This window comes from Podarcis vaucheri (genome assembly GCF_965113315.1).
Source record: "Podarcis vaucheri genome assembly, chromosome: 1".
In the NCBI taxonomy this organism is placed as follows: Eukaryota; Metazoa; Chordata; class Lepidosauria; order Squamata; family Lacertidae; genus Podarcis; species Podarcis vaucheri.
The window spans coordinates 100,785,517-100,812,432 of NC_138759.1; the positions used below are offsets into that span (position 1 = coordinate 100,785,517).

The 26,916-nt window shown below is 40.6% G+C and overlaps 1 protein-coding gene across 1 annotated transcript in view; it reads left to right on the forward strand.

Moving 5' to 3' along the window:
* The window catches only part of SPOPL (speckle type BTB/POZ protein like), a 34,122-nt gene extending 24,829 nt beyond the window's left edge, over positions 1-9,293 (forward strand). Inside the window, exons 6-11 of the mRNA XM_082199260.1 lie at positions 1,091-1,268; positions 1,354-1,409; positions 2,306-2,428; positions 3,151-3,293; positions 3,389-3,442; positions 4,691-9,293. Of these exons, the coding sequence (XP_082055386.1) occupies positions 1,091-1,268; positions 1,354-1,409; positions 2,306-2,428; positions 3,151-3,293; positions 3,389-3,442; positions 4,691-4,835 (699 nt within the window). The 3' untranslated portion in view covers positions 4,836-9,293. The remainder of the gene's footprint in view (positions 1-1,090; positions 1,269-1,353; positions 1,410-2,305; positions 2,429-3,150; positions 3,294-3,388; positions 3,443-4,690) is intronic.
* Positions 9,294-26,916: the final 17,623 nt, after the last annotated feature.

The window sequence follows — 26,916 nt, forward strand, 5'->3', positions numbered from 1 at the left end:
CAGAGGTTTCTGTAAAAGATGAAATATTTTGCATTGCAGTGGTTTGACTTGGGGGGAATCAAACCTTGCCCTTTGTTTTCACAACTTTCAGGGAGTGCTCAGTTACTGCTTTGTAGAGCAAAGCAAGTCTTGCAGCATTAGCTTTGCATATTGGCTTTGAACGCTACCCATCCATGAATTTGCTAAGGCTGATCTTGCTTGCTGGTCAAGAGTTATCATAGGAACACAGGATGTGATCCAAGTTTCACCTTGTGAAGCCATTATTTTGTTCCCAGCGCAAGAAGGTTGGATTCTATCCATATGATGCAGTCTTATTCCAGATCAGGCTATTTGTTGGGCATGTGTTTCAAATTCTCTTCTGCCTGATTTTTTTTAAAAAATGTTAAAAATAAAAGCAAATAAATTGGAATTTCCAGGGATTGAACCCTGGCCCTTTTGCAGTCCTTCTCCAATGTGAACTTCAGCCAGGAGAGGTCATTTTCTACATTAGTGCCACTTCCTTCTGACCTTGGTTGGGCCACCTGCATTCTGTGTTGTTTTATTGTTTGTTTGTTTGTTTGTTTGTTTGTTTGTTTGAAAAAACTTGCTTTATCTCTAAATGGTACTATAAAATGTTAGCTAGCAGAACCTTTTCTGACCTATGAAAGCATTCCTGAGTGTTACAAAATTAATATTCTTCTGCTTAGTTTCTAAAGATATTAGCAGTGCAAACTCTTTTTCAAGTCTGCTGTATTCTTGAATCTCGCCTTCAGGGTAGGAACTATTCGGGGTGCAAGTTGGAACAGTAGTACTGCGTGTTGCTGATTTTGTTGGTGGTGGATTTCAAATAAATGTCCACCCCTGATTTTTTATTTCTTCTGTGCTGGTTGTATAAAGAACTGTTCCAGTTGAGTATGAGGTTTTAGGGATAGCTGCTTTTGTGCTTCATTTTCTTCTTCCAGCTTATATTGGGATATCGGAATATCTGAACTGAAATGAATTGTCACTGCTTGAGGACTGAGGAACTATCTATTTGTTTGTAATCTTAAATCTAGGTTAACCATAGGAGTTGTAACATTATGAAATGCATAAAATTACTGTTTTTTGCTAGGTGAGCGTGGTCCAAGACTCAGTGAATATATCAGGACAGTCCAGTACAAACACACTAAAGGTACCTGAATGCCGGCTAGCAGAAGATCTAGGAAATCTCTGGGAAACAACAAGATTTACAGATTGTAGCTTTTATGTAGGTGGAGAAGAGTTCAAAGCTCATAAATCTGTTCTTGCAGGTACCTCCTCCTTCTGTATTATAATTTGTTTGATAAAATTATTTCGACCTTGGTATGGTACTAATGCTTTTGTCTCTTGCGACAGCTCGTTCACCTGTTTTTAATGCAATGTTTGAACACGAAATGGAGGAAAGCAAAAAGGTGAGTGAATGTTATCGTTATATGATTTGTAAAGGAGGTTTTTTTTTTTACAGAAAACTGTAAGCTTTTGGTGTAGATCAAGAGTGCAGTAGCTGGGTAACTGGGTTAGGTTAACTGATTTTTTAAAAAACCTTACAATTAGCTTAAAAGGTGATTGAGATTTTAATTGAACATTGTTTAAAATGGCAATTATTTATAGTGCAGAAAAACTATGGGCAATAGTGCCACATTAGATGGGGCATTTTGCCTTCATGCTCTCCCGGGGTCAGGGGGTGGGCTGCATTTTTAACAAGACTAATGCATGGCACAATATGGCCTAGTTGCTCCTGCTCTTTGTTACCAAACAAATTGAGGGGCAAAGGATATAGTTGCAAGGATTTAATATTGAGGAGCATTCAAATAAAACTGGCATTGCATTCAAATTGGAACTTTCCCTCAGAAATGGAAATGGAGGGAGTAATTGTATGAGAAGCATAGAATTAACATACCTGGCCCTTAAGATTAGAAGAGCTAGACAGATTCCATCCATTTCAGCAAGTGCAGTCTTATGGTTCAGCATGCTCTAGAAACCTGTCTGAAATGTTTCCTGCTTGGCAGGGGGTTGGACTCGATGGCCCTTGTGGTCTCTTCCAACTCTATGATTCTATGTATGTAGAGACCCATGGAACTAAGATGTTAAGAGTCTCCGATTTTTAACTTTTGAATAGGATTTGAATGTGCCCACCACTTAGAATAGGATTCTAAGCAACTACAGCAGGAGCTAAATATCTCTTGTCACATTACATCAGGATACTTTGGATATGAAATAGTAAGCTATTAGGAATTACACAGTGTAGATGGATTGTAATATTTTAAGTCGGAACCATGACAAGTTTTTTTTCTGTTTCACGTAACAGAATCGTGTAGAAATAAATGATGTAGACCCTGACGTTTTTAAAGAGATGATGAGGTTCATTTATACTGGGAAAGCTCCAAACCTTGACAAAATGGCCGACAGCTTGTTGGCAGCAGCAGACAAAGTAAGTAATTGCCTATACAAGGGCTTTATAGGTCATTTGAATGAAACCCAAAAAGTGTTTGTTTTGGGAGATTTTTATATAGTTAAGAAAAGCACAATAAGGAACTGGATTATTAGCAGTAGAAATGCATTAGAAGACATAAGATCCTATGTAGTTTAGCTAAATACTTCCTCTCAGGTGTTCTGGGTGTCTTTAGAGAGAACTTGAGGAACAGCTGCCTTCGTGTGCTGTTGTGCGAATTGAATGGATTTTTTTACGAAGAGTAAATATGCAAAGACAAGTGATAGAGGACTAATTCAGGCCTATTGCCCGTTACGCTGTGTCCAGACATTATCACAGTGTCACTGATACAGAGGGTGAGCTTCAGATGAAAACCCTTAACATTTGTTTAAAGCTTGAGATGACAGCAGCAGGCTTTTATAGCTAATAGTGGGCAAATTGTATTTAAGCTGTATATATACATAGGTCCTCTTCTGCCAGAGATACAGCCGCCAGGTAACATAAGCAGCCGGCACAGTTCCATTCCACCTCACACAGCCACTGAATGTGTATTTGAAGGGAGTCTGTCTATTTCTTTACAGTAACACAGTTGGCAATTCTTTGAGGGGCCAATTACTTCACAGTTACTAGAAAGTATATACCTATTAGAAGTGTCTGCTTTTTAGATTAAGGTAGGAAAGAACAAATGTGAACAACAACGGGCTTTCCCCCTCTTCCTTTAGTATGCACTGGAACGGCTAAAGATCATGTGTGAAGAAGCTCTGTGTAGTAACCTCTCAGTAGAAAATGTTGCAGACATCCTCATCCTCGCAGATTTGCACAGTGCGGAGCAGTTGAAAGCACAAGCAATAGAGTTTATTAACAGGTATGTAATTGACTTCCTTCCTTTAAAAAGAATTTGCATCCTGTGAAGTGAAATCTCCTGAAAAATTAATATCTGGATATTCTCTCATGCCACAGGTGCAGTGTTCTTAGGCAACTTGGTTGTAAAGATGCGAAAAACTGGAACGGCAAGTACGTACTGGCTACGCTTCAAAGCCGTCTGTAAACAGTGTGTGGTATTTGGCACAATTCCTGTAATCAGAGTAGACCTATCAAAGCTAATAGATGTGACTGAGGGTCATTAATTGGCTATACTCTGAGTAAAACGTGGTTGACTACAACCCAATCAGTTTTTGTTGTCTTGATCTTAAATTCTATCATAGCAGAATAAACAATGTATACCAAAAACAAATAATTAGAATACCAGTATCCATATAGATTTGTTCCCAACTTCCTCTTGCTAAAGAAATGAAGCCACTTTCTGTTACCAATTTTTTCCTGTATCTCCATTTTCTGTAGACTTAAGCAGAGTTGAAACTGAGACTATGGGTGGAATTCCAGGTCACACTCTTCTGATTGTTCCATCAGTGCAAGCATTTCTGCTTGCCAGATGGAGCAATCCCTCTTCTCCTTCCCCCGCCCCAAATGTGCTCTTCTGGGGGTTTTCCTCATTCCCTAGAGCAAATTGGGGGGGGGGCATGTTTCAATAATAAGAGCCTTTCCCCCTGGCTTCTGCTAGCACACTTGAGTTAGTTGAATCCGGGCCAGCAATTCTTTCCTTGTGCATAGGGCACTGAAATTGACAGAGAATATCTTCCACTGTTCTCATACCACAAGTGCAGCATCTTAAGTCACAGAAGATATTCTTGTAATGTCCATCTGGAACAGTATAGGGCCTGTTCTGAAACCTAAACAAGCTTCCCATGTTGATCCAGGAATTGAAAATCTGAAAGACAGCTTTTGTAGTCATGGTCAAACTTAATCATGTGATTCAGAGAAGTCAATGTTGGACTGACTGCAAGTTTTTTAATTCTGCTTTGGTAGCAGAGTGGCTGGGGTGACCCAACGGGATGGGGTGGGGTACAAATAATTTAAAAATTGACTTAAAATTGAAAAACAAGTTTGCTGCAGATTCTCCAAAAGCTAGATTGTCCTTTGCAGCCAAGTGCACAATTTCTAAAACAGCTGAAAAAATTCTCCTTAATAGTACAATGCTATGCATGCTTACTCAGAAGCAACTCCCATTGAGTTAATGGGGCTTGCTTCCAGAAAAGTATGCACAGGATCACAGGCACTCTTCTAATCCATGGCTCAGATATACCAGCAAGCTGATTTACCTGGGAGCATGTCCCATTGAACTTACTGTAGTAACTTCAAAGTGGACATACATAGGATTGCATTGTCTCCTGAACCTGATTCTTGTAATTCTTTTATTGACAGCCAAGCCACGGACATCATGGAAACGGCCGGCTGGAAGTCAATGATCCACTCCCACCCCCACTTAGTAGCTGAGGCCTTTCGAGCGTTAGCATCTGCACAGTGTCCACAGTTTGGCATTCCACGCAAACGACTAAAACAGTCATGAAATCTTCCATGAACTATAGAGAATATAAGACTCCTCATCCCTGTCCAGAGGGGTTTCCACAGACCATCTGCCAGAATTTGCTACCCCCTGTCCACAGAACAGAAAGCTTTTAAGAGTGGATAATAATATATGGTTTAATAATCAGCTTTAATTTAGACTGATAACTCTCCAGTTCACTGAAAGGCCTTAACGTCAGTTACTCTAGTTCATTTGTGGTTTCCTTTTTCCTTTTTCTTTTTAAATTGTGCCTCGTCTTTTTGACTCGGCTATGTAGGATTGCACTAGCTCCATAATGCAGTAATGCTGATAAATGAAGACCGTTCTTGAAAGGGATCTTCCTTTTTTAACAAAACAAAACAGAACCCAAAATGAAGAGTATAATTTGGTCTTGTGGTAACTGGAAGGTTTCAACTAGCCTCTTATTAAAAGCGCTTGAGTTGAGGGGCAGCAAGCACTCCAGTCAAAGTACTGTATTTAGGGTGCATCTACCTTCAGAGGGTGCTGCCAGGCATGCTGTGGCAATATACTACTCTGAATATAATTTATTTTTCATTGGTTCAGGTGAGTGAGAGAAATATGCAATGTCTTGGCCCAGAAATGTATTTTGCTAGAATTTCTAAATGCTTACTCCGTGAGTGTCTCCATCAGATGTTAAAAGAAACACACAGTAACCCTTTTTGGCCTGTGTTCCTTCACAATTCGTTGCTATTTTACATTTACATTGTACTGAACCAGAGTGAAAGCTAGTATGGAGAGAGAACAAGTGATATATGCTGGGGAAGAAGTGGTTATTTCTCACATGGGATACATGGAAGGTCAAGGATGCATAAGAATGACCAAATGTAAATTTCAGAAATGGGCCAAATTATGGATTCTCAGTATGCACTTTTAATGTGTAACTTTTGTATGTTGTGTGGTACATATATATTTTGGTTTTGATAAATATGGTACAGCAATTGTGGCCTAACTTTTGAAATACATTAAGATGCCCACAGCCACATGGGATTTAGTTTTGTTACTGCAAACAAGGAAAACATGACTTTAGAGATGTTGATTCAAAGTGACTATCTAAAGTGTTCATGTTAGAATCCATTCTATTTTCACACTTTGGGCAGGCTTAGCTATGTTCCTTTAGTGTGTGTATGCACAAGCCTGTTCACACTAGTGGAAGTTGCACAGACACACACTTAACAGGAAGAATAGGAGTCTGAAACGTCAGTATTTATAAGCACTGACTTGCTGTTTTTAGCATTTGCTATTGTACTAGCATTGTGGATGGTATTGAAATTCTGCATAATGTGAAAAGGATATAACAACCTGTAAACTGCTTGTAAAGGGCCAGTTTTTCTATACAAACCTTCGCTTTAATGCCACCACTTCCAGTGTTTTTGCTAGCTTTGTTTACAGTTGGGAGGATTTGTCTGCAGCAGTGCACATTTGTAAACGCTTCTTGAATGATTGACAGTGAATTTTACTTTAAACCTGGTGATGTGCTAGATCTGTTGCGTGGTAAAAGTTGTATTTAACCATAGGAAAAGGGAATTGCTCTGAATTTTTAACTAAATATTTTAATTGACCAGTTTGATTCACATGCTTACTCTATTAAGGTTTGTTTACCTTCTCAAAATGTGCTTCCTTTCTGTTTTCAGTGAGGAGCATTGACCTGTTTAAAGTTCTCGAGCATGTTTATTAATTTGATTAAACAACAGCTGGGGGCAAGCAGAGTGCTCCCAAGCCAGCACAGTGCTAAAATGTGAAACTTACCCACTTTCTGGCTAAACTCACTCTTTAGGGTGACTTGAATGCAGTATTTGAATTATCATCCTTCAGGCACAGTTAAAGGCCATTTTAATTGCACTCCGGGTGGTTTCAGTGGGCCTCAATATTACTCAGTGAACCAAACCGATACAGAGATGCATCATAGCTTATAACATTTATTGGCAGTTTCTCCTAATCCAAACTAAGGTCTTGTAGGTGTTTTATCAGGTAAGCTGTGTCCCTCCATTGCAGAGAAACTTCTGCTGCAGTGTAAGAAATTATCATAATGAACAGCCTCACAACGTGAAAGTTGCAGCTATAATATACAGAGTGACTTGACTATTTAATACCATAATTGTCCATTTCAGCTTATTCAGAAACTGCTAGATAGAGCAATCAGATGGAAGATCTTAAGCATTTTGTTTACAAGTTTTTAAAAAGCATAATAGCACACTTTGTACCAAAAAATAATAATTAAAACACTGTGCTGTAAGAATTTCTACAACTCTATGAAAAGTCCACTTGTCAAATTAATAAAATGTATGTCACGTGGTACACTTAGCAGCCAATCATGATAACTGATATACACGCAGGTCCCACTATGGAACACTGATTATCTGGAATGTCAGTTATCTGTACACAAAGAATTATACCCAAACCTCACTACACAAATGGCTGATTCAGATATCTGAACAGCCAGCATTTACCCACTTCCTTGTTTCTGGTTTGCTGGTCTGCAGCAGCCATTTCAGGCAGACAGGGAGATCAGACAAATCATGGATTAGAAATGTTCCCATAGGAAACATTGGAAACCATCAGCTTGTTATGTGAACACTTGCCTATCAAACGATTTCCTGGAAATGCATTGTGTTCTGAAAGTAGGAGCTGTGTGTATATTGTTCCATGCATTTGCTATTAAAAATACACAAAAAGGGTTAAACAAATCCACATCCCGCCCCCTGCCCCCCTTTAGTGAACCACATGCAGTGTTTTCACTCTTCCAATAGTGCTGGCAAGAACAATTTTCTCTGTCTTGCTGCAGTCTGATTACATTTCCTCTTGTTCCATATGAAAAAAATACTGATTGGAATTAGACTTCTCTTTCCAGAGAAGAGATCTAAAGTCCATTAGAGGTTCTCAGTGGGAAAAGGTGAGAAAGGTGATTTTCACTTCCTTCCTCCTTCAGCCCCAGCGCTCCATCTTCCAGCTGTCCTGCAGGGTCACCTGACCCCCTAGAGCAGCTTTTGGGGGGGATGCATGGGGCTAAGGGAGCAGGGGGAAATTGGTAGCAATCACCCCTTTCTCCACTGGAGTGCCCTGTTGATTTGGTTCAGCCCATTGATAGCCTTGATCCTCCCCCTAGTGCTGCAGGAGAAAAGGTCTGTTTGCACATGCGTTTTATGGCTGAATACTTGACATTTGGTGAGAATAGTAACAATCTACTCATTGGGATTTTCAGCACAGTTACCCAAGTGCCATGTTTGGCTTGCCAACTCTGTCCCTTCAATACCCACCGGCCATCACCATCAACCCCCGCCCCTCAAGGGAGCACCCTGCATGTGTTGTGTAATGGTGTGTGTTTTTAACAAAGATTTATTTTTCAGAAAAATAGGACTCTGTTGCTGTTAAATGTGGCAGAGGTTTCACTTAATTGAAGTATGAGACAATGTACTTCAGTGAAGGAAACTTCAGTAACCCATCCAGATTTCGACAGTCCATTTACTGCATGCCGAAGTATGAATGCATAGTGCCTTTTTGAAATATAATGGGATGAATTTGTTTTTGAAAATTCTTGGAAAAGGTATAGAGGAGTACTGATGTATGAGGAATACATGAATGCAGAATAGAGTACGACAGTTTGTCTTCAGAAGCTACAGATGCAAAATATTTTTCAGGCCTATATTTTCTCTGTGCTCAGTAAACTCTGAATTCTAAAATGAGGTTATTGATAGAAGAAAGGCTTAAGATGATTTGTGTTGGGGTTGTGTGTGTTTTTTGTTGGCATGGTTTCATTATTTAACTATGGAATTTCAATGAGTTTTTGATGACATCTGCCTTCTAAGAGTAACACAGAGTACAGTATCTGTGTTTGTCCCCTTATGAAGAGGCTGTTCCTTCAAGGTCAAGTCTAAATAATTGTGCTAGTAAAGTTCCTATAGAAATTGCAAGGTTAAACAGTGGGAGATGCTTTGTTTTTAGGCTATAACGTAAGATTTTTTTAAACCAATTGATGTTTGTCCCAAGTTTTAATTCTTATTGGCTGGGTTGATTGGATTTTCTTAACACTTCCTACAAACTGTTAGGTACTGGTTTGTTTTACAACACAAGTACCTTGAATTGCTTGCTTCCTGCTTGCAGCAAATGGACTTCCCCTTAAATGGACACTCATTATTTTTGTCAGTGTTTGCTGTGGTTTGCGTTAATCATACTCTGTAATCTAGTTAATCCTGGATTTTGATATGTCAGAATGAAGGTTTCTCTTTAGTTCTGTTTTAGAATCTAAACATTGGAAGGACTTTAAACCTGGGTCTTAGCTGGGAGTTATTCACATTACCTATCATGTTAAACACTTGCATCAAACCATCCAGCCTTTTATATCCGCCTGATGTTAACAGTGAAATACTTTTTGTACCTTGTTGCTGAAAATATTTTTGCATTTCAGGACATCAAGTTACAATAAAGTTGTTACTTATACAGAAATCTTCTGTGTACCTTGTTGTCTTTGAGACACTGACTTTGCTACGTTTCCCTTTACATATAGCAACGTTAACGATGATCACAACGTTGTTCACTGTCTTGACAATTTTTTTATTCAGAAATCAATAGAAAACAGATCACTTTGTATACACTAGTTTACAACTTCACACACACACACACACACACACACACACACACACACACACTATATTAATGCTGATTTTAGAGAAGGACATAGGCTGCCACATTGTAGGAAGTGTCATAAAGAATCATATTCAAAATTTGGAGTGGCATCTATGGGTACATCTGCACTGAAAGCTAGGGCACTGACCGCTTCCTACTGAATTTTCACTTGAAGAAACCTTTCATAGCCAATAGAAGGTTATTTCAGATCTCATTTTGGGGGTTACAGTTGGGAAGGGGAGAGTTGTGGCATTTGCGCTGCCCACAGTAATATCTCTGGTCTGTCTGCAATACCTTTCACTAACTAATTTGCCAGTTTGCAAGTGTTGGAAGATAAAAACAGGTATTTGTCATCCGTGACGTCCAGATCAGACGACTGTAATGAGCTCCAAAGCACATCCCATTGAAGATGACTTGGAAACTTTAGGTGGTACAAAATGTTGCTGTCCATCTATGGAATGAAATGAGCTGGTGAGAATATATTATTATGTTTTCAAGCCACCAGCATAGGTTGCTAGTTTGGGGCCTGATTTCAAATCCTGACTTTTGATCCACCTAGAGCAGGGCTTTCTCTGTTGTGGCACCTGAGCTACAGAATTCTCTCCCTAGAAAATCATGTTTTGCCTTCTTTTCCTGGCCTCTTTTAAAATACTTTGGCAGAAATCACATTTGTTAACTTTGACCATTTTTACACTTGTTGGCAATGAGTTGGAGCCAGACATGTTATCCTACAAATAGAAGGACTCTTTCTGCTAGCAGAAATGTCTTGAATCTAGCAGAAGCTCCCATGAACTGGGTGCCCCCTCAGGCAGACAAGGAAGTGATATATGCCACACCCCACAACCCATTGAAGCATATTTTTCTTTTTGGGAAGGGGAACAAGGTATTTGCAAGAGTTATTGGAATTCTGTTCTGTGCCACTCTGGATATTAGTCCTTGTATTACTAAGACTTTTTCAGTATTCTTGTTTTAGTTTCACAAAAATGCAAAACATTTAGTGATGATTTATAAGTATTGTTTATATCATACTCTGCAGGATCTCTAGGTATTTTCACCACACAAGTACTTTGATTGCTTCCTTCCAACTTAAGAGATGCCTTGGCTGTTGAATTGCTTCGTTATTAAAAGCGTCTGCTCCGAACCAATAGTTTAAGAGGCAGATATTCATAACAGAACTATCTGCATTTCAAACTATTGGTTTGAAGCAGATGGTTAGCAATTTGAATTCCAGTCAGCATATTAGCACAAAACTTTTCAGCGACGGTCATCCTGGGGTAGATGGCTTCACCCAAAGTGTAGGCAAAGGACTGAAGAGGGAAGGGAGTATTGTGAAATAATGGCTTGAAAAATAAAACTGCTCCCTTTCGAAAGCAGGCAGGGTTGTGAGGTACTGCAAAGATTGATGCCCAGTTTGGGACTGAGTCCCTCCGCTTCCCAGCAGCACTTCATCCCATATTGTTTAGGAGGCCATATTGTTTAGAAGGTGAGTTTTTGAAAATGTATTTTTATATAACTCTGGATTTCTAGCCATAGTTCACCAAAGGCTTATGTCACGAATCAAGCTATGTATCCAGTTTAAGGGTAATAAGTAATGTCAGTCATGCTGAATAGACATACTGAAATCTGAACTTCAATAAATGGGATAACCCCCAAAGTTTTTCTTAAAACTTCTTTGTCAATAACCTTCAACCCGGGCGGGGGGCGGGAGGGAACACTCTGATCAGGTCTGGTTAATTTGAAAGCAAAACATTTAAGAGGCCGTAAACTGTACTATTTGTTGGAGGGTGAGGTGGGAAGTGGGTGTGGAGAGAAAAAATGCTCTCCAGTCATTTAGATATTAATAGCAGACTCCTACTTTTGACAAGCTGACAGAATTAGAGAATTGAAACTTGATGAATCTTAATGTTTTCTGTCATGTAGCTCAATTTCCCCAAATTATTTCTCCAATTAGTTCTAGTCTTTTGTGAAGGAATGTCTAATGATAATTAATACATTCTTTTCAATTTGCATATTCAAGCTCGAGCATGTCTAAAACATGCAGATTTGTTGTGAGGGCAAGTCAGAATTTCTGCCGAGGTAAAGAAACGTCGTAAATACACACTACACGGATGAGCCCCCCAGATTTTAAAGTACAACCTTTTCCCCTTCCTAAAGCACAGAATCTTAATTAGCATACTTTAACTAGATCCTGTTAAGTGAGCTAGACATCAGTCTCCATTTCTCTATACAGGCATCCCCCCACTTACGCGGGCTTATGTTCCGGGTGCTGCACACGTAAGTGAAATTGTGTAAAAAAAACCACACCACTAAATGCCTATTTTCCCCTGCTCTCCAGCTCTCTCCCGCTCTCCAATCCAGACCAAAATATCTAGAGTTGAAGCTCTGGGACCATCTAGAAGCTAACAGAAAGCACCTGCTGCTGCTGTGCTGCCCAGCATGTCAGCTGTTAGGCGGGGAAGCTGAGCAGCCTAAATAAAGTTCCAATGCAGCTCAGATTTCTTTGAGACTTCCTCTGCCCACACTGACATCCTCTTCGGGCTCTGGAGAGGGTCAGACAAACCACAAGGACTCTCCAGCTCTCTTCCACCATTTCCTGGTATGATTCTATTTGTTTCTCGGCACCATGCATAAATGTTGTTATTGTTGTTTAGTTGTTTAGTCGTGTCCGACTCTTTGTGACCCCATGGACCAGAGCACGCCAGGCACTCCTGTCTTCCACTGACTCCCACAGTTTGGTCAAACTCATGCTGGTAGCTTCGAGAACACTGTCCAACCATCTCGTCCTCTGTTGTCTCCTTCTCCTTGTGCCCTCAAGTGATCATGGAGCCCAAGAAAGTAAAATCTCTCACTGCCTCCCCCTATGCACATCAGGGGAACCTGCATAAGCCTGCCCAGCCCCCATTCCTAAGTCGAAAAGGACCCATACGTTGGCAGTCACTTATCAATTGGACATGCCAGAAATAGTCGCTGCCTGTAGCAGAATTTGTAGGATCCCTAAAGGGAGCAGTGTTTCTTGACAAGAATCAGAGCCAAAATTCCTCAGCCAGGCTGAGGTGACGTTCAAGCACTTTTAGAGGTATGATTAAAAGGCAACAGATTGTCAATTACAGAGTTATGTTGTTGTCACTATTAAGGATGGATGAATGGATGATTTATTTATTTATTTTCCTTGGGCGTTTATGAAACATATTGCTACCTGGTCCCACCAGCTTCAACAATAGAAGTCTGAAACTTATCACGATGGTAGCATTTTGCCAGTATATACATAATACTTATTTAATTATTTAAATAATTCCTTTATTTATTTATAAACTCGCAAGCGGTTCACAACCTAATTTAAAGCATCAAATAAAGCTTTACAAAATAAATATTGCATACAAAGGTCAAATATAAATGACATATTTAAAGCAGCACAGTTAACAGTAAAACAAAAATATTATCTTAAATTTAAAAGCATTGCGGGTGCAATAAACTCCCCGCAAAACAGCCTCGTTCATGATAAAATAAAATAACAGTGACACAAGCTTCACCCACACTTTCCACATATAGTAGGCTTAAAATTGGCATCCCTTGTTTGCGGCTTTCACAAAGCAATTTACTCCACATCACTGTGAAAAGCTGTTTACTTGTGTGTGTCATCATTCTAGATGTGCAGCTGCAGGATGTGAAAAGTCCATCACATGGTGATAGTCACTGTATGGGGTGAATTGACACATCACTACATCACGCAAAACAAGCCCCAGCTTAGCAGAGCCTAGAGTGGGGAACTCCTTTCAACCTTGACCATTGGCTAAGGTGACTGAGGTTGGTGGGAATTGAGAATCCAACATCTGGAGGGCTTCAGGTTCTCCTCATTGCACCCTTGACACCTTTTCACTCTGGGCTGTATTGAAATATTCTCAAGTGTTTGAAACACAGTTTGAGAGAGTTCCTTCTTGCCACAGATATCTAATCGGCCCGTGGTACTTTGACTAGGTCTTTTGAACGGAGAAAAAACTTCTCACGCCAGATGTTGGCTTGAAGATGGATAGGTAGCTAATTTTAAAAATAAAAACTTATTCTAGACAAATATTGGAGAGAACTTTATACTCTTGCACTGCATTTATAACACATCCTATTTAATATAGATTTATTACATTTCCTTTTTTATATGGAAGACCAAAAAAAAAGAGAGAGAGAGGATATGGCTTGTGAGTGGACAGGGAAAGTAATAACTTCCATCTGCCTGAAGTGGCCTTTGATTGAGGAATCTGTGCCAACAATAGGAGTGTTATCAGCTTTATTTGGACAGACTTTGCCATTACCTGACAAAGGGAGCAATTATGAGAGCCAATGTGAGCAATTTTGCTAATGCTACCTGACTTCATGTTTCTAAACAGAGCAATAATCAAATTTATTTGTGATGTGTGTTGGGGAGAATGCAAATGGAACACTCCACTGAACACTTGTGAACTGTAAATAGAGCATGAAATCACTTTTGCACAGTAATTCTAAAAAATCAACACTCTACCCCCCCAATCCCTCCCCCCACTTTTTGCAATATGAGTTTTGCTGTGAGAAATGTAAAATTAGGTACAGTACAATCTGTGACTGGACTAGGCATTAGGAAATGGGGTGTAAGTTTAACAAGGAGAAAAGATCAAGTAGAAAGTCCTTTTTGCACAAAAATGCCCCAGCTGTGTTCAGCATAGAAAGTTTATTGACCTTAAGTCCTATTGAAACAATGGACTAATAATGCACAAAATAATGGACTAAATAATGACTAAGTTATCTCACTGGTTTCAGTGGGATATACGGTGACCACCTTTTCTATGGAGTGAGGGCCATGGTTTACAGACTGCAGGTTGATGGACATGCATTTTTATTTTGGTGGGAGGGATCATGCTGTGGAAGGTTGCATGTACGCACACACATAATTTTGTATCCCAAAGCTGACCTATAGCAGGCACCCCCAAACTCAGCTCTCTAGATGTTTTGGGACTACAATTCCCATCATCCCTGGCCACTGGTCCTGTTAGCTAGGGATGGTGGGAGTTTTAGTCCCAAAACAGCTGGAGGGCCGATTTTTGGGGGGTGCCTGGTCTACAGCTATTTGTGTTTACAATTATGTGGCTGAAAGCCATGTTGTGTTATAAACCTTGTTATTTGACGTTGTAAATGCAGTAGGGAGTGCTCAGACTTCTGAGTTGCCTCAATCTCTCCCCCCCAAAAAATGCCTCTCTCCTCTCCTCACAAGCCTCCCCCTCCTCCATTTTTTTCGTTTCTAATAAACTAAATCAAACTAAAGGAATTCCCAGCACTCAAGAGGGGATAGGGGTAGAGAGATGGGGGGGGGGCGAATCTTTGCAATTTCCCCAGCACTCTCCATTCACAGTGATTTGGGGGGAGGGATGTTGAAGTAAAAATAAACAGAGGTGCTCTTTGTATGAGTTGTCATTCTCTTCTGAGTTTTGGTTGTGAAAGCAGTGTGTAAGCAGTGCAATTAGACTCTTGAGGTGGCCTGCTTCTTTCCCAATCTATTCTCTGTCCTAATACACAATTTAAAAACATTGCCCTCTTCCCCTACCTCACAGAGGGTACTTCCACGAAGGTGGAGGGTGGTGGTGAGAAAAAACGTTTTTTATAACTAAGTTATCTTTTTAATAGGGAAGGTACTCAGGGGCATCTCACTCATGTTCCCATTTTTCAAACTGATAGCCCCTAAAAAGAGGGATTCTGATTTCTATTTTCCAAGAGACCAGTTGTACCTGTCTTTTGGGAAATTGTCACACTTTGCCCCCTCAGAAGAGGCAACCATGCTAGCAACTTGCATCCAATTCTGACAGAAAATAAGAAAGTTAAGGATTTCTTATTGGAAAATTTAGCCTGAAAATTAGTGGGCTTAATCCACTTGAGGGGTTCCTTTGCCTGCAAATTTCATCCACTTGTGAAAAAAGTTGGCCATTTTTAGACTTCACATTATTATCAATCGGTACGAAGCAGAACTTCAGATTTAACACAGATCATATCTGGGCCTCGATGTCAATTTAATTGGGATAACGGAGTGGCTCTAAAACAGATTGCTCTGCTTCCAATGGATACAAGATTAATATTTTTGTCATTGCATACCCCTAGTATATGTCTAAGCCCACCTCTCTCTCTGCCCCCCATTGCTTTTATGAACTCCATTCAAAAAATATTCTCCCATCCCACTTTGTGTGATACCTTTTCTACCATGGAAAATTTTGCTGCTCTTCCGGCAGCCATCATTAAAGCTGAATTTGGCTGGGAACATGGTCCCTTTTATTGATTGCAGTGCCTATCAAGTATCTTTATCTCACAATTTGCTAAGTTATCCAAACCTGTATAAATAATCAGTAGTTTGAATAGCTAATCAAGCATGATAATCACAAAGGTGCAAATGTGTGTTTGGAGGATATTTCTTTCATTTAGTGTGTTCCTTCTGTCGTGAAACGGAATGTATTTTTCCAGTGCTCTGTACATTGTGCTTTCATATTCTGCAGCAGATTAAAATGTCAATCATCTTTTCCCTAGTTCATATAGTGTGTCCTCTAAGCCTCAGGGAAGGGGCGCGCATGTCTAGGTTTGCTTCTGCCCCACCAATAAAAAGAGCCGTGTGGAATGAAATATGTGTGAGGCGGCACAGCGAGATGTCAAATTTGTCTCGAAATAATGAGTTAGCGCCAAATGCTAATTAAATATTGATGAAAGTCATACTTTCAATTATCTTCATTATGGCCTGATGTTTTATGTAGACATTAAGGGCTTGGAGTAGGAGCTCATATTGTAATTAGTTGTGCTGTACAGAAGCACAAGGTATTTTTCTTATGGGACGAACTGAGGGCTGGGCAGAAAGCGAAGAGGCACATTTTGCAATAATGCTCAGCGCTGTCAGATTTCAGCATTTGGTGGCATTTTTAAAAGTTAGTCATAGTCAAATCATTTGTATACCCCATTTTCCACAGATTTGTGCTCAAAGCAGATTACAACACCTAACAATTAAAACTGTTGCAGCACTAACAGTTCAACAATGAACAATTTTCATATATATGTATATGAAAATTAAGGGAGTATAAAGCTTACCAACAGGTCTTTTAATATCCCAATGGAGCCCTAAATCTAGTGAGAGCTTTTTCTCCATTCAGAAGGAAGACCTAGCCCAACTACCTACCTGATTAGGTATCTGTGGCAAGAAGGAACTCTCTCAAACTGTGTTTCAAACACTTGATGATATTTCAATACAGCCCATAATTGGGGCGCTTCCAGATGACCTGTTTGTTGAGCAATCCTCCTGATTTGTTTGTAGAGCCATTTGATGATGTTGCGCCAAAGCAAGTATTAACCTACACAGCATTTCTCCATCAAAAAGTCCAGTTTGTTGCTCAAGATCTCCCAGTGAACTATAATTGTGCAACCTGAAATTGCTAGCCCATGAGTGAATACCACCCCAAAACCAGCCACAGTCTGGAAGCACCCCTTAGACTCAAAAGTCTGGAACGCATTTCACAGGCATTCTTGCGATTGTTCCCTTATGACAGTTCCTACAGCAAGAGGGAGCCGCCATTTCTCTCACTTTCTCAACCCTGACGAAAGGAGACAAAGGTACTTACCCATTTATAATGAGGCAAACCGAATCCAGGGACACTTTTCTACTCATTCTTGAGCTTGGGAATGTAGCGTAGCGATGTCCGCACATTCAGCACATGGCCTCCAATGGGCTGGGATAAGTATTCCCAGGAAGAACCTCCCACAGTACTTGCCAAAGCAAGATTGCGGAGATAATGGTGACAAACAAGTACTACAGTTATCTTTAAAAATGAAACGGGCAAGCATTTGTCACACATAACTCTGTTACAAAGACAATGGGACAAGTGTTTAAATAGTATGCCCTACTTTGATAGATGAGATCAAGGAGAGTTTGGAAGAAGCCACTCTAGGCTCCAGGGAATCACTGTTCCATCCTTGGCAGAGGTGAGGAGGCAGGAGACACAAAAGCAAGCATTTTCTGTGGCAGCACCCCATTTTCAGGGAACATGTGGATTTGCCCCCACAGCTGAGTCATTGAAATGACATTGAAGACTTCTTTTTAAACTCAAGCCCTTAAGTTGACAATAGAGCCAGCGCTGTGGTCTAAACCGCTGAGCCTCTTGGGCTTGCCGATTATAAGGTCAGCGGTTCGAATCCCCGCAATGGAGTGAGCTCCTGTTGCTCTGTCCCAGCTCCTGCCAACCTAGCAGTTTGAAAGCACACCGGTGAAAGTAGATAAATAGGTACCGCTGCGGCAGGAAGGTAAATGGCGTTTCTGTGCGCTCTGGTTTCCGTCACAGTGATCTGTTGCGCCAGAAGCGGTTTAGTCGTGCTGGCCACATAACCCGGAAAGCTGTCTGTGGACAAATGCCAGCTCCCTTGGCCTGAAAGCAAGATGAGCGCAGCAACCCCATAGTCACCTTTGACTGGACTTAACTGACCAGGGGTCCTTTACCTTTACTTTTACCTTTGTTCTATTAAATAATTGTTATGATCTGAACTATTTTAAAGGTTGTACACAATCACATCGTTGCAAGGCATCCTGTGTCCTTAAGGGAGGATGAGTGGGGTAAAAATCTTACAAATAAAGAAAAATAAAACCACTTACAGAAATGGTTCAAAAATATTTTAGGTCCATCCCAGGCTAAGAAGGATTTTTTAGTATGTGAAGATGTCCTGTCTGAATCAGTCCATTATGCCCAGTATCAGTAATAGTGACTCTCTGTGGTTGTGACATTCTTAAGTGGAGCTGCTTTATATCACTTGGAGAATTGCGATAATTATTAGTACTACTTTTTATGCAGAACAATGAAATGCTTGAAGTGACCCTAAGAATAGATACAGTATGGTGCTTGTGGTTAGGTGAAAGAGAAAACGGGATTACAGAATACTACCAGCAATTGTTAGACTCTCAACAGTGGAAGCTCTGAATAGGTTGAGTGAGCGCATCTCATGATGAGTTTGGGTTTCATCCTGCCTCACGGGAGACAAACCTCTGAAGCCCTGATCCCAAAGATTCAATGATCCTAAAAATTAAGGCAAATCAGCTGAAGGGTAATAATACAAAGTAAAAGGGAGGAGGGACTTGAGTGCCAGCTGCTGTGAGGGCAATTTCAACACTCATAATGGTTCCCTGCCCCCTCTTCGCTGTTAAAACTCCAACTTCGGAATTCTGCCATCCCACCAGGGGGAAAGAAAGCCTCAGACTATGAGAAAGGGATCTGAATATCCAGAGGCGAAAGCAGGCGGAATTAATGATAGAATAATATTCCAAGGGCTGTTTAATTAAACCACTTTTGTTAATAATGCAGTGCAGAGGATCTGTGTTATGTAATTAAAGATAGTACATTGGTAAATGATAACTATGCAAATCCAGGTCATAAAATTTAAATGTGATTGGTGTTAAACTTAATGCAAGAGGGAACAGAAAGCCAAGTGAAATGAGATTCTGAGTTATTTCTTCCAACTATAAATGTTAATCAAAATTTAGCAACAGGATGTGATGAGTGTTGGTTAAATATCAAGTGTTTTAACCATAATTTAAAATATCAACTTAGTATTAGTTTGCTTTGGTCACCATTTTCTTACACAGAGTCATTGGCTTGCATGTTTCCTGACAGTTGTCAACATTTTGCTGGCTACCACATTTCACGGTAATTCACTGGCAATGAATAGTCTCACCTATCTATATGAGGTTCTTCACTGTGCCTTAATATGCTCCTTTTAAAAGCAGTGTGGAAAGACATTGACAAACCGCATCAGGAGCAACTTTAAAAATAAAAAATAAAGGCTCCCATCTGCACTATGCACTTAAAGCAGTACACCAGCACTTCTCCCCAGGATTTATGGGAATCGTAGTTTATTAAGGCTGCTGAGAATAATTAGGAGACCCCTACTCCCCTAACAGACCTACAATTCTCAGAGTTCCCTGCGAAAAGGGATTGACTGTTAAACCATTCGGATTGTTCTTACTAAAAACATGTCAATGCTGCTTTTGAGTGTGAGGTTCAGGGGGGGGGGTAATGCATACACAAAATGCATTGAAAATTCTGCGCTGGTGCATAGAGGGTGGAGCAAGCTTATTTTCTCCTGCTCTAGAGGCAAGGACCCAAAGTAATGAATTCAAGTTGTAAGAAAGGAGAGTTCAACCACCAGGAAGAGCTTTCTCACAGTAGTAGCTGTTGGACAGTGGAACGGGCTCCCTTGGAAGGTTTTACTCTCTCCTTCTTTGGAGATTTTTAAGCAGATGTTGGATGGCCATCTGTCATGGATGTTTTAGTTGAGATTCCTGCATTGCAAGGGGGTTGGACTAATGACCCTCGAGACCCTTCCAACTTTACAATTCTGTGATTCTGTAATTCTATGTTTGCCCTCCTCCTTTCACAATCAGGGGTCTTCCAATGAAGCTGAATGCTGGAAGGTTCAGGACGGGCAGAAGGAAGTAGTTCATGCAGGGTATGCTCATGAGATGTTGGCCACCAACTTGGAGAATTTGAGGATTAGGCAAATTCAGGGAGGACAATGCTATCAATAGCTATCAGGATATTGCCTCCAGTATCAAGAGGCAGTATGGAGATCATGAGTGGCAGACTTACTGCTTGTGTGCTTCCCATATGGATGCTGTGAGCAAGGGAGGACTTTGGCAATCTTTTGTAATATGGCGCCCTGTGCGAGGTCAAAATTTGATACCCCAAAATGGATTTCTCGGTCATGAATCTTCTCAATTTTGGGTCCCCTCGGCTCTGCACCTTGTGTCAGGGAACTGCTGAACTAGATAGGCCTCCAGTCCGACGTCAAAAAGGGGCAGGGTGGGGGGCAGAATGTGGCAAAGGCAGAATGAGGGAATCCTCACTTGTGTGCGTCTTGGTGGTGTGCACAGTGGCCCGGAACAGAACCTCTGTGTAAGTGGGAACTCCCCTGTGTGTACCAGCAGGACTTGTCTTATGTTATGACATATTCTTAGCTGGCCATGAACTCTGAAGCATCTTTTCTTCCAAGACCAGTCAAAACCCAAGTCTGAGAATCTTCTGGAGGAAGAAATGAAATGCAGAAATGTGCTTTCCCTGAAGGTGGCTGTGAAAGTTTTAAATCCAGCAGTGAAAGCAATAAAGAAAGTGCTTGCTGTGTAAACACTCGAATATACCCTGGTTCAGCAGATCATAATCGCTGACAACTATAGCAAACAGTTTCAAAGAGGGTTTTCCCTGAGTGCTCGCTAAGCAACTAAGCCAAGGATGGGGATTCTCTCACTCGCTAAGTGTTGTGAGACTCCAGCTCCCATCAGCCCCAGCCAGTATGGCCAATGAATAGGTATGATGGGAATTGTAGTCCAACATTATCAGGAAGGCCACAGGCTACCAATTTTTTTTTCTAAATAGTTCTCATTTTAGGATGCTGTCGGTTAATTTCTTTACATGTTTCTCTTCCTCCACACTTCCTGCTTCAAATAAAATCTCGGAGGAACTACAAATAGCCCCCCCTCCCCATCTCTTCTGTTCTAAATACCTGATTTCCAATCTGAAACCAATTACAACATATCACCTTTCAGGGAGATCACCGACTTATGTGGAATTGCTAAGATAAGGTAACCAAAGCTTAATTGCCTTTACTTATGATGAAAGAACGAGTGCTGTCTTGTGGCTAGGAGTGAAGCGAGAGAATGTGTGTGCAGTATAAATTGGATTTGCATCTAAGGTTATCAAATTGGGAGTAAAAGCCACAAGGACAAATGAGGAGACTTGAATTGAGGACACAACCATAAATTGATTTGGAGCTTCTGGTGCTGCCAACCTGGTTCAGAATGGAGATATGGCAATGTTTTTATTCTGACATAAAAGGAAAGGTATTCATGAGGAAATTTGAAAAACATCACAGTGCCAAAAGATGTAACTACCTTGCCAGGTCAGATTAAGGTCAGTTTGGACCATGAGTGGCTGATCTGTGGCTCTCCAAGTTACTGTTGCTGGACCAGTGGTGGATTTATGATCTGTGGGATCCTGTGTGCAGCTTTGTGTGGGGGAGGGTGGGTGTTGGCAGTTCACCTAAATAAATGCGGCTGTGTCCAAAAATATAATAGAGCATAAGAATGAGTTAGTTAATAACATGGGTTATCTTTTTCCAACCAGCATATTATTAAACAGTGTACTTTTTGTTTCTAATTACAGTGGTACTGTTATGTACTGAAGTTCTCACCCTGGGCCAGCAGGGGGATACTGTAGATAGTTATGCAAATTAAGGGTCAAAAGTGTCGTTCAGTGATTGGATAGTTTTAGAAAGTTGCAACAGTTACATTGTTCTGGAGCTCTATATAAGCAGGCTGACTGAGCTCCTCAGTTCAGTTCTGTTCCAGCTTACAAATAAAGAGCTGCTTTGGAAGAATCGCTGTGTCGTCTGATATGTTCGCCCACAACTTAACAGGTACCTCAGGTTACATACGTTTCAGGTTACATACGCTTCAGGTTACAGACTCCGCTAACCCAGAAATAGTGCTTCAGGTTAAGAACTTTGCTTCAGGATGAGAACAGAAATCGCACAGCCGCATGGCAGCAGCGGGAGGCCCCATTAGCTAAAGTGGTGCTTCAAGTTAAGGACAGTTTCAGGTTAAGTATGGACCTCCAGAACGAATTAAGAACTTAACCCAAGGTACCACTATAATGATATAATTGGGGCTAGATATAATGGAGCACCTCCTCCCAGACTGACATGCATGTGAGTTCAGATCTGTTTCACAGCTGAATGTGATCTACTATGCAGTACCTCCCTTCTGAAAGGAAGGGGCCCATCTGTAGCATGCCCTTGTTGGTACTGACTCTTTTACCACTAGCTGAAAACATGCCAGTTTGCTCCAGGCATTTGGTGATTAAATGGTGGATTAGCTGTTGATTGCTTTCTTGCTGTATTATCGTTGCTGGGATATTATTATGTTTTTATACTGCTTCACTGTATACACTGTATACACCCTGAGCTTGCAGAAAGGTGGACAAAATATATCCCTTAAAAAAGTTAAATGTTGCCAGCTTTTCAACTCCTGTTAAAAATGGATGCTAAGCTGAGTACAGTAGCACCTCGGCTTACGTTACCCTAGGGTAACGTAAACTTTGGGTTGCCAAAGCGGCAAACACGGAAGTATATTACCGGGTTTTGCCGTGCACACATGCACAGAAGTGGTCCTCCGGTTGTGAAAAACCTTGGGATCTGGCCGGACCTCCGGAACGGATCCTGTCTGCAACCAGAGGTACCATCGTACTAAAGGCTGCACCTTAATGTTTTAATGTTGTATTTTAATCTTGTTTTTTAAGTTGTGTTTTAATCAACTTATTTTTATTATTGGTTGTTAGCCGCCCTGAGCCTGGTCTTGGCTGGGGAGGGCGGGGTATAAATAAAATTTATTTATTTATTTATTATTAGTCTCTAGAGTGTTATTGAAGGCAGGCGGTATTTCTCAAGCACAGTTTACAGAAAGCAAATAGCAGCTTACAGATTTTAGAGGCCTGGATCTAGCGATTCTTTGCAGATATTTTCATCCTTCTCTTTGCAGCCCCTTTGCAGGTTTGAAGGACTCTCTGGAATAGTGTGGCAGTGGAAGCCTACACTGGATTGATGGGACTTTTTCATGAGCAGCTGGAGCCCTTTGCTTTGCAGAATACCATTTCTGAATGCCAGCCAATCCATAGATAGGATTGTTAACTGTTTAGCACACATATAAACAGTGGTATTCAGTGGCTACCTGGTGAGAAGCTGGGGATGTTGCTGGTAACTCCCCAAACCCCAACCCCAAGATAAAGCATCTCAAAGTCAGTGCTAGGACTTACGTACTGATGACCTTGAAAAATTAAGACCATATATTATTAGTATATAAGATGCAACATTTTTGTAAAAATCAATACAGTGCTAAATAGATAGAATGAATCTCCAATAGTAAAGGCAATAATAGGAGTGTCATGCACTAAGGAACTCTGCACGTTATTTGCACATGGATATGGCTATTGGACAACCTGGTTTCTCGCTGACTGCGTATATGCTGTAAGCTGCTTTTTGCGCAACCTAAACTCTAGCTAAGGAGGAAATATTTACGTAGTATCTTTATTACAAAAAATAATTAGACAATTATATAGAAGAATTCCAGTAGTAAATGTTTAATAGGTCAAAGATTATATTAAAATAGCCTGGGAAAGTTTTTGATGGTCATTTAAATGAATAATTATTTAGTAAGCCCTGAAGTTAATTTTGAAACTTGGGATTTGTCAACATAGATTTTTATATGATTGGAATTGGGGATCGTGGCAAATGGGTCGTTTATCCAGGACAGTAGTTCACAATGGAAGTTTTAAATGAATTGTTTGGCCCTCTTCCTCTGAAGCTTTGCGTCAAAGCCTATCGTCGAGTCCCACCTGTTTACTTGTGGCTATTTTATTATTATTTTAGAAGCGCTGGACCTCTTAACAGTTAATTATTTTTCACAGTTTTCATCTTATATTAGGATACCGATTAAGACCCTTGGGCTGAAATATGTTTGGCATATATGGAGATGCACTGCACACCATTTGGCCTACTAACGATGCATTATTGCAACATTTGTATACACATTTAACTTGTGTGTATTCAACTTTATGTCCTTTGCAATTTAAAAATAAAAAGGGGTGGAAATGGGATGAGAGTCCAGGAAAAAAACTTTGGCATGCCCACCCACCATTGCACCCAATGTGTTTTGATCATACATAATTTGGGCTTTAGGCACTATCCCTGGAAAGTAACCCCAGTGTAAGTTGCAGAGTTACTGTATATGAAAATGGTTTTATTGCAATAAATAATTTTCTAATATTTAAGGGCTGGATTCAACCGAGTCCCACTAGAAGAAGCCTGTGCAAGAACTTCTACTAGTGCAACAGGGTTTCCCCCCTTTCCCTCAAATTGGCTAAGGGTGTCAGGTTTGGGAGAACTGCCAGAGCAGTGCATAGGTAGAAGAGAGGAAGGAGAAATCTTTCTGGTAAGCGCAAATGCTTTCAATGACGGACTGATTGATGTCAGAGTGCTATGTTGAATTCCTCCCAAGATATTTTCTTTAACCCTGATCTTTATCGCGAGGCTTGTTGTTGTGGAACATTTGCAACTTAGATTACCTAGCTGTGATTTGGACACTGTACACATGCTGAAAACTCGCATGTAAGATGCTGTATGTTATGTTTATGTGAATTTCCACACAACTTCATACACTGGAGTGTGTTCCATGAAGGAGCATGGTAACATGAAGATGTTGCAGTGTTGAAATTTCCCTTCCTTGTATCCGCTGCCATTCCTGTTCCAAGTTGGAAATTCCAGTGTGAAAACAAAACTTCCCTGTTATCACTTTTGATGTGCTTCACAGATACAACAATATTGAATGAATTAGTGGACTCACCAGTTAACAGCAGGATAAACCTAACAGACAAAGGCTGTGATACTATGCTGTTTTGTCTGTGAGTAAGTCCCATTTAACTTAATAGGATTTACTTTAAAGTAGGCATGCATAGTATTGCACTGTGCCAGTAAAATGCCTTATTGAATTTAATGGGGCATTATTCCAGCTAGGTGGATGTAAGTTGGAGTCCTGATGAATTTTGATAAAGCGTCATCATAAAACATGACATTTCACTGTTGCGCTGAGAAAAATAAATTTCAAAAGGAAATCTGACCTAACAAATGACAGATTTAACAAACTCTCTTTATTTACATAGAAAGATGTGTACACATGTGTTCTGTACTTGTACACATACATTTCTAAGTATATATACATGTATAATTTCCACATACTCTACAATAAATAACTTTTAGCTTGTATTTTAAACCGCCTAGACTTGGGTAAAAATACATGTTCAAAAAATAATGGCTTACGACTAAATTACAAAAGCACCCGAAATTGAACTCATAAATCTCAGCAACAAAACCTAGCTTATATACAGCTAAATCTAGGACACACAACACAAATGTGAACTAGAATTTTAGTGATTCATTATCTTGGTAGAAAGGAACAACTGAAAGGGAACTTAATGCAAGAAACCAGTTTTCAACCGGGGGGGGGGGGGGGAGCAGGGAACTGCTCAGGTTTATGACCAGCCAAATAAAACCCACATTTCTAAGCTGCTACCTTCTAATAAGTTCTCTTTAATAAAAAGGATTTTGGGGTGGAGATTTTACTACAAGGGAGATGAGAACGGACAATATGATTTAGATGTAGGAGCAGATGTATAGATGACTGGGAGATCCAGTGTATGTGCTGCTTGCCCATTATTTACCGGTAATCTGAATTGGAGTTTCTCACTGAAAGTCACGGGGGGGGGGGCGTGTTTTCTCCACTAGACCAGAACCTCTGTGTGATCATATCTTATATCACAAGATAGGGCTCAGTACCACACTTTGCTCTTTGACCATGGAGCTCCAGTTCATCCCAGGGCAGGGTTGAGGGCTATCTATTGCTCCTTCTGACAAATCAATGAATTGCTCCTGGAATTTTCCTTCTGTTGTGCTTTTGCAGCTACTTGTCTTCCCAACAACCTTCCACTTTCCTGTAACTCTCTCTTACAAAGCAGAGACAGCCCCTCCTGCTCATTCCATCTCTCTGCTTATCCCCTCCTGCCTGCTTTCCAGACAAGAAGTAAGAATGTATTGCTGTCTCCCAAATTCATGAAAATTGGGCAATACACCAGCAGCGCTCATCTCTGCTAACAGCCCCCAGATCATATTCTGGTCAGAAGGTAGTCTGATACTGAGGGTTTCATGCCATTTTTGGGTGAGGCCATAGGAAAAGTTGGTGGAGCCACAAATGTACGTTAGACCTTTGTACAGTAGGCTACTTTCTACACACACCTTTTTATCCTTCACCCAGGTAAGCAGGAAGCATTATCTGAGCTCAGGGATACATTCCAATAGGGCAGAACAGTGAATGAGGAGTGTGGCCTGGGGAGGGGGTGTGGCCTCTGAAGAGTCCTGAGGGTCAGATAGAGTGGCCGAAGGGGCCATATTTGCCCTGCCCTGAAGTCCCCCACCCCTGCCCTAGAAGGAGTGTGATTGCATTGTGCTAATGACAGACTGTATGGATTCGCCTGCTTAAGCACAGCAACCGTATTTTAAATATTTTTTGTATTATGTGGCTCTATCGATATACCTCTGTATGTTCTGACCACTGATATGGGAGGCAAGCTCCCTCCGTTTCCTGTACTTGGCTGATTTTATTCATTTGTCAAAAGCACTTTTAAACAGCTTCGTCTATACAGATGTTGGAGTGGGGGGGGAGGGTCTCACATTTAGAATGAGCAAAAATGAAACAAGCAGTACAGTACAAAGAAATAAACCCATAAAATACATCAACAGGTAACAGGAGCAGATAAAGCAAGGGCAGACTGAACTAAAACCAATGAACTCACTACACCCTTAAAATGTA